This window comes from Mus caroli, unplaced genomic scaffold (genome assembly GCF_978045245.1).
Source record: "Mus caroli unplaced genomic scaffold, Mus_caroli_1 scaffold_4, whole genome shotgun sequence".
Lineage (NCBI taxonomy): Eukaryota > Metazoa > Chordata > Mammalia > Rodentia > Muridae > Mus > Mus caroli.
The window spans coordinates 126135938-126149514 of record NW_028227259.1 but is presented as its reverse complement, the minus strand read 5'-3'; the positions used below and the strand labels follow the sequence as shown (position 1 = coordinate 126149514).

At 51.6% G+C, this 13577-nt stretch overlaps 1 protein-coding gene across 5 annotated transcripts in view; it reads left to right on the top strand.

Annotated features, from left to right (window-relative positions):
- The window catches only part of Cux2 (cut like homeobox 2), a 189085-nt gene that overhangs the window by 118574 nt on the left and 56934 nt on the right, over window positions 1–13577 (top strand). For 4 of the 5 annotated variants that reach the window (XM_029477894.2, XM_029477892.2, XM_029477895.2 and 1 more), the window contains 2 exons: window positions 4954–5064; window positions 8604–8651. In XM_029477894.2, coding sequence (XP_029333754.1) covers window positions 8616–8651 — 36 coding nt within the window. In that variant the 5' untranslated portion in view covers window positions 4954–5064; window positions 8604–8615. Of the gene's footprint in view, window positions 1–2542; window positions 2630–4953; window positions 5065–8603; window positions 8652–13577 lie in introns of those variants that run through there. The other variant, XM_029477896.2, reaches the window with a different exon arrangement.

Sequence of the window (13577 nt, the reverse complement as noted above, 5' to 3'; positions counted from 1 at the left end):
AGCTCCCCGGCCTTTCATCAGAACAGTGACGCTGGCTGCTTTTATCTTACAGCTCCATTGGTTTTGTGTCAGATGGTGTAAGACAGGGTTGCTTTGATTGACGAGACAGGCTGGCCATGAACTCCCAGGAATCACCTGTCTCTGCCCCATATTGGCGGAGAGGTGTTAAAGAAGTGCATGCCTTTAATATCTCACTCTCTACAGGTCACTGGAGATCTGAACTCAGTTCTTCCCTCATTTGTGGTGTGTGTGTGATGTATATGTAAATGTGAGTACATGTGTGTGTGTGTGATATATGGCATGTATACATATGTGTATATGGTATGTGTATGTGTGTAATATGTATGTGTGATGTGTGTGTGGTATATGTATATGATATGTGTATATGTGTGTGATGTGTGTGTGGTGTATAAGAGTGTGAGTGTGCGCCTGTGTATAGTTATGTGCATGTATGTGAAAGGTATGTGTGTCAGTGAGTTTGTGCATGCATAGGTGCATACATGTGTGTGGTATGTGGTATTATGAGAGTGTGAGTATATGTGTGTCTATGTGTGTGTGTGTTACCAAGCACTCTACCCACCAAGCCATCTTCCCAGTAGCAGGTAGTGGAGAGGAATGTCACTATCCAAAGACCAGGGACAGACAAGCTGTGACACATGAGGCCAGACACGGCAGCAAACTCCTACTATAATCTCACTCCTTGGGAGAGAGACTGAGGCAGAAGAATCCAAAGTTTGAGACCAGCCTACAATACATAATGGTTTCCTGTCTCAATAAAACATCAAATCAGAGGCAACCCTGGGTGTTCATCTGTGGGGTCAGCTGGTAATCCCAGCTGTGAGCAAGATGGCAGCAAGGAGGTTAAGAGTTCTAAGCCGGCCTGGGCTACAAAGTCAGCGTAGAGGGAGGCCAGTTGTGTGTGTGTATGTGTGTGTGTGTGTGTACATATGATAATTTAAGTGGAGTAGCATTGTGGTTGAAGTTATGCCTAGGGACATGTTTCTAACCTCCAGCCCATGAAGTTGGTGGGGGCTCCTATGTTCTGAGGCCCGGGAAGTCCCAGGGCTGAAGAGCTGGAGTACCCCAGAGCTGAGGCACAAACCAATCCCAGAGAGCAGGGACCAGTGGCAGAGCCCCTGCCGGTCCAACGCGCCCCCCCCCCCCCCAGTCTCCCCTCTCCCTGCTCGCTGTCTCCAACCTCAGCTGCATCTATCATCTGCTCGCAGCAGCTCATTAAAATTATCTCTTTTTAGTTGCAAATGGGTCGTTTATGAGGGATCATTACTTGAATGGTCTGCACAGGGCTCCGGGCTGTCTGTCTGCTGTTGATGGCTAGTTAGGTTAATTGCATGTGTCTCCTCCCTGCCTGGGTCTGGCCCAAAGTCTGGGACTGTTTAGATCATGGCTGGAGTCGGACATGACGTCTTGCATGAGCGTGGCCAGCGAGGCCTGCTAGCCGGATGCAGGGTGTCTCTGAAGCCGGACTTGAGAAAACGTGGCTGGCTTATGTTTCAGAGATGTCTTCTGTTCCCTTGAAATAAATATAGTTCTGTGGGCTTTTCTGAGTGTGTTTATTTTAAAAGAGCCAAGTTGTCCATTCCATCTCAGAGTTTGTTGATTTTCAAATGCCCTTTCTTTGAGAGTATAAGGGGATCAGTTTAATGTCTCTGCTTGGCACCCTGTTCGTGTGTGTGTGTGTGTGTGTGTGTGTGTGTGTGTGTATGTATGATATTTTTACTGACCTGTAAAAACCTAGAGCATTTGGATATAGCAAGGTGTCCTCTACACCCAGTGTGTCTAAGGAGGAGATGAATATCAGCCAGTGTTTATTGAACTCCTGGCAGGGTACATTATGATCTTGAATTATTTAAAACAATCTCCCCTAAACACCCTCAGCGGAAGGAGAATGGGAGTGGAGGAGAGCTGAAAAGCCAGGCATAGAAAATTTGCCTCCAGAGCCCACCAAGGAGCTGCCCCCGCCTCAGTGATTAGAGCTGCCTGTAATTCACCTCCTAGCCCCTGGCTGAGTCCTCTCACAGACATACAAGCCCTCCATAAATGGTAGTTTCCATAATTGTATTTATTATTGTCACGGCCATTGTCGCCTGCATATTTACCGTAGAAACGCAGCAAGCATCCCGTATGCACCAAGGCAGAGTTGAGGAGGGCATGGTCCTCTTGTCTGCGACAGAGATAGCGTCTGTTCCATCAGGACTGTGGGCAGGAAAGCTGGGCTTGCAGTGGTCCAGAACTGAGAGCTAATCATATCTTGGCCCTTGGACTTGGTGCTGTCAGCAGGCACTGTCAGTCAGATCTGTACCCATCAGCAAGATAGAGGGACAGCCCTGGGGTATAGCACACTGGCAGCTAGATACACTCTGCATGGCTATTTCCTGTATGGGCCAGAGGGGGGCATTCTTCTATGTATACAGGTTCATATGTGTGTGACCTTATATATGTTTTCAGTTACTCTCCACTTCATTTACTGATACATAGTCTCCTGTTGATCCCCCAGGCTTACACACTTGAATAGTCTGCCTAGCCAGCTTGCTCTAGGGAATCCCCCATCTCTGCCTCCAATGTAGTGGGGTTATCAGTAGACCGGCCACCACACCCGCCTAGCTTTCAGGTGAGTGCTAACAGTCTGAACTCTAGTCATCTGGCTTGTGCTGCAATCCCTTTGCTCCCTCCGCCTCCACCTCTGCCTCCGGTAGAAGTAAAAGCCAGACTGCAGACACTGGTTCTGAGCAAATGTGGCCGTGTGAAGAGGTACAGGGTCCCTGAGAGGGGAGCTTACACCTGCATTTGTCTCCATGCTCCGTGATCCCAGTACTCGGGAGGCTAGGGCAGGAACCTTGGGAGTTCCAGGCCAGCCTAGGCTCCAACATTTAAAAATAAGTGCTTGTAAAACTCACGGTGTCAGATACACAGTTAATCCATGGTGCATCCCATGTCCCCCCCCCCTTTTTTTTTTGTCCTGGGATGAGAAAAACACACCTTTAAAAACTAAGAAAAACTTCAGTGGACCTCAGTGTTCCAGTTCTTTCTCCCCTACGATGTGAGAGCCTTACTGTCCTGGCCTTACAAGTTCTTGGGAGATATATTTGTGTGTGTGTGTGTGTGTGTGTGTGTGTGTGTGTGTGTGTGTACCCATGAATGCATACATTGTGGCAAATATCTTTTCTCTTCCTTTCCCTCTCTATCCCATCTCTCACCCATCTCAAAATCCCTCCTAGTCCTCAGGCTGACAGCCCAGAGGTAACGCTGCCCAATGCTGATGTGAGAATGCTTCAGCACCTTGGAGAGAGCCACCCCCCTCACCCCCCTCTGTCCCTGCCGCTCACCTCCCCCATCCCCACCCCCACTCTCCTTCAGTCTCGGGACTTTCACCAAAAGTTAGCTGTTTTTCTAGAAACAGACATTCCTTCTTAGATTGCCCCCCCCCAAAGGGTTCCAGGGGCCAAGAGCCATCCTCACAGGTTTGGGGGGACCAGGTCTATGACACTGGTAAATAGCCATGGAGCAGGAAGTTCAGATACTAGCCGTCTTTTACAGGGAGAAGGCTCTGCAGTGGGTTAACGGTACTTTCATTTCATTATCTAACGGTGAAAGGGTTTCATTGTGTGTGCAAGACGAATGTGTATCAGCGGTGACAAATGGGGTCTTTCATTACGGGCCGCACTTCGTCATACATATGTTGGATTAAAGAGCTCACCCTGGAAATGCGCTCCCCGCATCTGCGCGCGCGGGTGTATTTTTTTTTTTTTAATAAATCTGATTGCAGGAATTTATTGCACCACCGGATTTAGGAAATTATGGGTCTTGATTGCTGCAAATATAATCGGGTGATAGATGTAGGAGGATTTGTGGAGTTATTGTCCTTGGGGGTGGGGAGCCCTGTTCAAGTCCGTGCCAGCAGTGCAGGCCACACAAACAGAGCATTCCTTGGATTATGCAAATGAGTCACGACAACTCTTGCTGAATTGTACTCCTCCAAAAGCCTCCGTGACAGCGGAGGAAGCTTCGAGAGGGGCAATCAAGCACATAGGTCCCAGCAGCAGGCCCCACCATGATGCACTCACGCACGTGCGCACACACACACACACACACACACACACACACACACACACGTCCATCCCTTTCCCTCTCTATCCTTGGTCTTGTGTGGCCAAACCCTGGTCTGATTCCTGAGTGCGCACACAGTCAGGCCAGCTCCCCCACACCCCACTCCCCCCAATCTGTTCCTTTTCAGTCGGTGAGGGTTCTGGGAACCCTCGGTGATTTACCTTGGGGTACACCCGAGGTCAGCGTACTTCTCTTCGGCACCTTCATTTTTCCAAAATTTGCTGGAATTAAAAAGCCATCTATATCTTAAGAGGCGAATTTATGAGCCTTTAAGGGAGAAAGCGGCAGTTGGAGCTGCGCCCGCCGCTGATGTATGGAAGCTGTCGGCAGCACCCGCGAGCGGGGAAAGTGCCCATACAATATGCCACGCGCTGCTATTTTGACACGCTTTGGAGATGTTTTCTTCAGTTACTGACAGGCTTATGCCATCGCTCCTTGGAAATTTAAGAGGTGGGGCTGGGGGGGGGGCGTGCGGGGCGGGGAGGGATGAAGAGGCATGTAGATAAACCATCCAGTTCAACTTTGTCTGGCCCAGCACCTAAGGGCAAAAATGAAAAAAGCCCACAGGGTCCTGGGGACCTTTTGTGTCTCATCCTTTTGTTTTGTTTTGTTTTCGGTTTTTTTGTTTCTTCATTTTTCATGCATGCCAGGAGTCAATATCTCGCCATTTCTCAGCCCTGTAAGTTACAGAAACTTGTTCAGAGCACTGTTGTACAAAAATTCAACAGCAACAAGAAGACAAATCAATCTCTCTCTCTCTCTCTCTCTCTCTCTCTCTCTCTCTCTCTCTCTCTCTCTCTCTCTCTCTCTCTCTCTCTCTCGTTGCAGAAGGAGCTTAGTTCTGTCGCCTCGGAGCTGTCTGCACCACAGGAGGAAAGCGGACTTTCTCCTAAACATTTCATTGAACTCCGCCGGGAATTTAAGAAAGATGTGCCAGAGGTAGTGCATCTGCCTGCCTGCCGCTGCCACCGTGGCATTGACTGGGAAGAAACGCAGCTCCCCGCCCCACCCCCACCCACCCCATCCCCACCCCGCCACCCCATTCAAACTAGATTGTGAAAACTGTAGACATAAGTGACTAACAAGAAAAGAAGCTAATTAGCCACCAAGATAAATCACAGCCCCAGCCTGTCGGCTCTGGCAGTGTTGCGGGGAGGGAGGTGGTCCCCAGTTCTGACTGGAGTCAGGCCTCCCCTCCACCCCACCCCCGAAAGTGCCTCCACCCAGATTCCATGCCTGGAGTCTCAAAAGTCCTCATCTCTCAGGTGAAGTGGTTTGCAGTTATTGGTGAGGCAATTTGGCTTGAAGTCCGGCTCACTCATCTTCCCTGCCTGCCACTGGACCTGGGAGACACAGCGAGGGCTCTGGAACCCGCCCCTTCCTGCCAATCAATGCCCCTGTCCCTCCCATTCCCCCACATCAAGGTTCCAGACCCCCCCCCCCCCCCGCAGTCTGGGCAGCCCACTTCCTCCCTCTCCCTTGAGGAGAAGACTAGCCCAGACATGTGTCTGTTCTTTCTTGAAATCGGATGTGAGAATTTTATCCCCTCAACCCCTCTGCCATCAGGGCCCCTATTGCTTCTCAAATTAAATACATATATATAATTTAAAAATCAATGAGAGTAAATGGAAAGTGGAGGCCTTGGACCTTGTGTCACTTTGACAGGGCTGAGACACCCTCGGTGTGGGCAACAGATCCAGTGCCCAGCCTTAAGCTCTATCCAGCAGCCGTCTTTCTGATAGTGACTGTCTCAGCTTACCTGTTAGGCATGTGCTAGACCATGGAAGGAGGGGTACTGAGGGTGGGTTCCTCCTCTTGGCAGTGGAGGGGCGGGCCCTGGGGTGTGAGAGGCAGGGCAGGCAGGCACAGAGGGGCTGAGCCTCACACCCGAGGCTGTAGAATCCCATCATGGCACCATAAGCAACTGTGGTTCTTCAGGGCACGTTGGTGATGAGGGCCCAGCTAGGACTCGTTTCTGGGGGTAAGTCTAGAGAGAGCTGCAGGAGAAGATGTGTGGGAAAGAGGCAGAAGCCTCAGAGTTAGTGTCTCCCACCGCCGTCACTGCTCCAACGGGCACAAGTAAGTCTTTCTGAGATAGAGGATCACACGTAGCCCAAGCTGGCTTTCAGTTCCTCATCTCCCAAGTGCTGAATTTACAGGCATGCACTATCACACCCCATTTATGAGACAACCAGGGTGGGACACAGGGCCTCGTGCAAGCTAGGCCAGCACTCTGTAAACTGTGCCACATACCCCAGACCTCTCTTCTCTTTTAAGGAGACCAGAGCATGTTCTATATACAGTTTTCTCTCCACACTGGGGAGAAGTCTCGGGGAAGCGTAGCTGAGTCCACTGTAGATATTCATGGCCCCACACATTTAATCTCTCTCTGGTCTTCTCTGACCATCTGTCCCATCCCCTTCCCCCAGCATAGTGAGCTGAACCTCAACCATTGGTCTGCACGGGAGCTCTCAGGTGAGGAAATCCAGGCCAGGTTTTCAGTCCTGGGAGTCTGCCTTACATAATTTCCAATGCTACCTAAAATTATGCAATTACATAATTAGAAGGGATAAATTTTCACTCCTGTTATAGTCACGGCTCTGGAAACTCTCATGTTTGGAGCCCATCCCTCCTGATGGAAGAGTCGTGACAGCTTTATTTAAGAGCATCATCTAGGGGGCTCCAGTCCACCTACTACACGCATCCCACCTGGTTCCCCTAGGACTTATGTGGTCACAGTCGGGGGTGGGACTTGGCCCAGCTCTCACCCACTTCCTCCCCTCATGGCTCTAAGAAGTAAACCCCTAAACCTCACTACAGGGATATGGGAGAAACCTGTTAAAGGTATCTTAATACGTGGGCTCCAATTCCACCTGCTTACTTCATCACCTTAGCAGGCCAGCACCCTGGGGCCTCAGTATCCCCCCTTTATAAATCAGGGGCCTTTTGGTTTAAAAAGTTAAATGTGTTCGACTTTTTCTGGCCAAATGCTTCCTCTGAGGCAGTGGATCCACCCCACTGCCCGAGGCTTAACCATCATCCCCAGTGACAACCCCTCTAGTCCGTGCTGTGGTGCACGGCCACCTTCTCCTGATAGCGTCTTGCCTCTGCGCATCTAGCCTTGAGACCCTGACCTTGAGCCTCCCAACTCTGCCTTCCAGCCTGGCACCCTGGCTCCTGAAACCAAAGCCCAGGACACTACCTGTGTGTCTCTTAAAGAGCCACCTTACACCCAGGCAGCAGCCACCCTGGGAAGTCCCAGAGACAGAAGTCAGTATGGAAGGGTAGCTGGGATGGAGGGACCTTGTCTTGGGGTAGGAACAGCAGGGAGTGTCCCCGAGGTTATGGGGTTTCTCTTTTACCTCCAGCCCACTTCCTCCCCTCCCCTCTCACCTCCCTGTCTCCCCTCCCATCCCTTTGCCCCTCTCATAGGGTTTTCCTTGTGACTTTGACTAATTGTGGCAGGAGGGCGTGTTCCCAATGGATCCCTGAGGACCCACAGGCTTCAGGGTTGGCACCTTGGAACACTCACCTCTGCCAGGTGCTGGGGGAACCTCAGAGACTACCCCTGAGGTCTGAAAATCCCGAGGTCACATAGGAAAATTGGGATGTGTGGGTGTCTAGAGCTGAGCCCACCAGGGTGCTCAGAGCATTGGTGAAGGGCGTGGTAAACAGTCATATCCCCAGAAATCACTCCATGCCCTGGTGAGGAAAGACAGGCAAGGACAGAGGTGGGTTTTTTTTGGGGGGGGTTGGCGAAATTTAAGATGCAGATTCATGGGACATGACCACATGGAAGGATCAGACCCATGCCGTGCCTGGAAGGGACGTCCCCAGGGGACTTTGCCCACCTAGCTTTGAGGGTAGAGAATCAGGGTCAGCTCTCCATCCCCCATCCCCCTGAGCTAGGCCACAAGACCTACCATGCCACACCCAAGGACAACATGAGCCCCATCTTCCCAGGACTTGGGAGCACTCAGGAGTTTGTGAATTCAAACCAGCCTGAGCTACATAGCAAGACCCTGCGTCAAAATGTTAAGGGCAGGGGCTGGAGAGATGGCTCAGCAGTTAAGAGCACTGACTGTTCTTCCAGAGGTCCTGAGTTCAATTCCCAGCAACTACATGGTGGCTCACAACCACCTGGAATGAGCTCAGATGATAGTGTACCCACATATATAAGATAAATAAATCTTTAAAAAAAAATACTAATGGCATAGCACCTTAAAGGCTCAGTGGTGGAGTGTGGCTGGCTTGGTTCCATCCCTAGGAAAACAGGTGTGCATCTAGGAAAGGCCCTAGGGGTGTGTGTGTGTGTGTGTGTGTGTGGTGTGTGTGTGGTGTGTGTGTGGTGTGTGTGTGTGTGTGTGTGTGTGTGTGTGTGTGTGTGTGGTGTGTGTGTGTGGTATGTATGTGTGTGAAGGGTCCAGGGTGGGCTCGGGACACTCGCTCTGTGGTCGACCCTCTGCCCTCTCTTTCAGGGAATCAGAGCAATGGTAGCTCCGGTGCTGAAGAGCTTCCAGGCTGAGGTAAGAGCCAATGACATTACACTTGGGGCAGTGGTGGTTAATGTGCCCTGGGCTTCCCTCCCTGCAGGCTGTGGCTCACCTCCCAGGCTCTTCCCCCCACCTCAGTTGAAATCTGAGGTCTGCAGATTCCACCCTCCCTGCCTACTGACCCCCCCACCCCCCACCTCCCATCCCTGCTGTCCCAACTAGAGCAAACTTTCAAATAAGTCCCAGGGGCGACCAACCCATCCTGCATATCTGCCTCTCACCATTCTCCGGGTGAAGCAGACTTCGTGGCCCTTGTTACAAGCCCTCGTGCCAGCGTCTGCCCCCCCCCACACCCCGCCTGCCCATCCATCCCATGACAGCAGAATGTCTTACCCTCTTCTCTATGGTATTGATAATGTGCCTTCACCTGCCTGAGATGCTGCAACCATGCTGGGCTGCGGGGGGGGGGGGGGGGGGGGCGGGAGGAGCATCTCTAATGCCCCCACAGGTAAGGGCTCCCCTGGATCTCAGGTAGACCCAGAAGCCCCTCCCCCCACAGCCCTGAGGTGGAGGGGAGGGCTCCTTTGCATTCCCCACTCTCTCCCTCGGAACCACCACCTACATAGGTACATAGGTGCAGCTGCATGCATCGGAATGTTGGTGTGAGCGTGGCTTCTCTAATGCAATCTCCATTTCCCTCTCTGTACCCTGGGGATAAAGAGACTTCTGGTCTTCTGTGCTGTTTTGGAGTTATGGATAAAGAGAGAGAATGCAGGCCGGGGTGGGTACGCCCATCTGACACTCTCACGAGTGTCACGGGAATGAGTAGTTGGGGTTACTGGCTGTGCGACCTTCGGTGAGTTGCTTGACCTCTGTGTGCCTCTTGTGTCCTCGTCTGTCAACTTGGTGATGATTTTCTCTCTGTTGTAAGGTGGAGGTGGAGGGAGAAGCCATGTAAATATGAAGGAAGAATTCAGAACACTGCCTTGGGTGTTAGAAGCCTTGGATAGCTAGATGTGGTCCCAGCACTTGGGAAGGTAGAGGCCATCCTAGGCTGCGTGGAGAAACGGTATCTCCCCTTTTCTGTAGAAGAAAGACTTAAATGCTATAGGCTCTCAGTGATAAGAAGACCTGAGGCACAGCCTCATGGATGGCAGGCTTGGGATTTCAGCCCTGCTCCTTCAGCTGTGTGACTCTGAGGAGGTTCTTCAACCCCTCTGAACCTCAACTCTCCTCCTGTTCCGTGCAAAGCCAGGCTTGCAGATCCCTGGTGCAGTTGACATCCCTGAGGACAGGGAAGGAGAGGATGCTTGATTAGAGTTTACCAAGCAGGGAGCTGGCTTCCCATACACAACGTGGGTGGACAGTTTTCCAAGGCGCCTCTCCGGCCACGACCTACGGGACTTGACTGTGTCCCCCTGCCTTCCTTATGATCGCTGCACTGAGCTGCCATGGCTGCAGGTTCCTTCTCACCCTCGTGGGGAGAAAAGCAGCCGTGGAACCAAATGAAGGTCACTCTCGTGAGCGGTTTCATCAGGTCCATTCCTGCCTTCCAGTCTGGCAGCCTTGGCGTGTGCAGTTGGGGTCCACCCCCCACACACACACACACCTCACATTAGTTGTCTTTCCTGTGAGAGGTATGGTGGGGAGGAAGTGGGTTCTCCCCACCACAAATCAAGGCTTCCTTGATTCCTTCCCCAAAGGACAGTTTAGGCTCTCCCAACCCCACCCCCCACCCCTACCTCCCTACCCCCAGGAAAACAAAAGCCAGCCAGGGAAGGTGGCTTCTGGAACCCAGCTTGAAATGGCCCAAGTTGGAACATCCTTGCACGGAGCAAGGGAGCCAGCCCGAAGGCCCTGCTAATTATAAAAGTTGCTTTTATGAAAGATAATTCAAAGCAATAATTTAGCAAACATAATCAAGCCACACAGATGGGGCCGCTGATGGATGGATCGCAACATGCAATTAGCGGCTCTCACAGTTACATGTCATTAACCCTCCACGCGCAAAAATTATTTTCTCATTATTAGTTGAAAAGGTAAAATTAAGCTGACTAGACACTAAAGGAACAAACCACAATTAATTACCTTCATTTATTACAGTCATTATCTTAGAGTTATTTTTGCTTGGAGACAGAGAGATGCAAACATCTAAATTAAAAGTTTTGTTTTGGCTAAATCTGAGGTGAGGCACCTCCAAGCAGTGTGTGAACTGGCCTGCCCCGTAGACCTCAGGACCACACTACTGGGCCTCCTGCCCCCCAGATTCCTCGTCACAGAGTGGCCTGGGGGATGGTGGAAGCCCTTCTGACTTTCCTAGAGTGGGGACAGTCCCCTGAGCCTAAGAGGAACACAGCAGTTTGGGGACCACAGTGATGGAGCCTGTGTGGCATTGGTGAGTGACTTTGTCTCTCAGCCAGACCATTGAGTTCTGTGTATAGGGACAATGCCCTGAGACTCCAAGAGCCAGTGAGTTGCTGAGGTGGCAGGCATGTCACTAGTTCACAGCGTGGCACAGTGCACCACAGCCTACAACACCAACAATGTCCTCCTCCCAGGAACTGAGGGAGCTCATGCGACCCGTGCCTCAGAGTCCTGGAGAGAGTACCAGGGGGAAGATTTAGGAAGCTGGCTAAGTCCACACAGTCATTTACCATTCAATAAACACTTAGCTGGTCTGGGACGGTGGTTAAGCATCTTGGGAGTACAAGGATCTGGGTTTGACCCCTAGAACCCACATTTTAAAAAAATCTAGGTATGGTGACTCACTCTTTTTTGTTTGGTTGGTTTTTGGTTTTTGGTTTTTTGGGGTTTTTTTGATTTTTTGGTCTTTTCAAGACAGGGTTTCTCTGTACAGCCTTGTCTGTCCTGGAACTCACTCTGTAGACCAGGCTGGCCTTGAACTCAGAAATCCGCCTGCCTCTGCCTCCCAAGTCACCACCCGGTTGTGACTCACTCTTGTAACCCCAGTGCTGAAGGAGAGGAGATAGAGAGAGAGTTCTGGGGTCACTGGCCGGCCAGCCTAGCCTGCTTGGCAAATTCTAGGCCAATGAGAGACCCTGTCTCTCCTCAGGAGCAGCTGAGGAGTGAAGTTCAAAGTTTCTCCCTGGTTCTATGTGCACACATACCACAGGCACACACACACACACACACTTTCACAACACATATAGTAGATACTCATAGAGTGTCAAAAGCGGTTGTCAGCCTTGGGACATCACCCATCGGTAACCTCTGCCCCTCTTGGTAGGAGACAGCTGGCAGTTTTGCAGTATACTCAGAGACTTCCCGGGGACGACAGACTACTCTCCTGTGTAGCCCCCTGCAAACATCCTTGGATGGGACTCTCTTTGCATCAGGCTCCTGTAAAGCCAGACCAAGCTGAGAACTGGTGGGATATGGTCCCTAGCCCTGGGGAAGTCCTGAGCACCCAGTTCTTCTTCCATGGAGAAGTTGTCTCGAGTGTGACCTGGTGTATTCTCCCTGAACCCGTGTTGCAGACTCAATGGTCTTATCCCGTGATGGTCATGGCCGCCCATACTGACATCTGTCCACATGGGTCCTTGAGTTCCCCCATGGAGCCATGACTCTATGTCTCTCTCTGTCTTTCAAACCTGGGCCTGCTGTCACAAGAGCCCGAAGTGGCAGTGATCTGGGGGACAGTGATCTGGTGGCCCTTAGCTTGCCTGGTAGTTTCACTTCCTGACCTGTCCTGCTGGCCAGCACATTCCCTGCCGAGAGAAATGGGTCACAGTGCTACCCAGAGAAGCAAGGCCAGAAGCAAGCCTCCTAAGAGACACCAAGAAGAGCCCCAGCATGCTGCAGAACTGTGAGCGATTGTGCTAAGGGGTGGCTTAGGAGTGTGGTTACTCCAAAGATAAAAGGAGACCCCCACATTTGCAGCAAGCCTCCCCTCCCCTCTCCTCCCTTCTCTCTGCTCAACCCCACTCAGCCCCTTTGGCAAAGTTGATTCTTGTCACCGTAGCCAAGTCTGTAGGTCTTTCTCTGCATGGGGCCACAGGTTTCTCCTCCTCCTGGCTCCAGAGAATGGTGGCTGTGGTAGGCACAGAGGTTCTGCTGCCCTCAGAGACGCAGGCAAGTGGCATAAGCTGTTGGGAACTCAGGACCTTTCCCTTTGAGTGTCTTCTCAAGGGTTTGAGGGCAGCTCTGAGACGTGAGTGAGCTAAGGCTAAGGGAGTCGGGAACAGGTCTGATAGCCATCCTGGGACGAAGGGCAGATTGTTGAAGGGAGTACCTGGGTCTTGCTGTGGCCACTGTTGTAGCACTGAGCCTCACATATGATGAAACAGATATGCCCAGCCCTGGCTGAGTCACTCTCTTCACGCCATCTGAAAAACGGGTGGTGACAGCTGGCCATGTACATTTTGGTCATCCCCTGGTTGCTGATATAATGTGTCGTGATGTGTTGTCTTCTGTGGCTTGCTAGAACCTCCTCTATAGACTTTGTCCAAGCAGACATATCCAACAGTCTACTTTGGTGCCTCCACTTGCAGGTGGCCAGGGACTGGGATACCCCCTCCTCTGCTTGTGTCACACACGACCATTGTGGTGGCTGCTCAGGTGGCCAGCGGGTTACAGAATCAGTGTGAGCAAGCCGGAACCCTCAGAGTACACCTTGCAGTGTTGCCACTCAACACATGGCCAGGCGTGGCTCAGAGGTGTGTGGGCGCTGTCCGTCTCATAGATGGTACCCGTGGCAACTTTGACTGTTCAGTTTGTTACAGTTGTCTGTGGTTAGCTCTAGTGGGGAAACTGAGGCTCAGAGAGGTGAGACAGTAATTGGTGTGTATCGGGGTCCAAGACTGGAACTGAGGTAGGGAAAGAACAGAGAATCTGAGTGTTCAGGGCCTGGTGGCTGCCCAGGCTGACCCCACTTGGTATTAGATGGAGGATGCCTGTGAGCCAAAATTCAAGGTTGCCTGACATTTGACTGTCTGACCA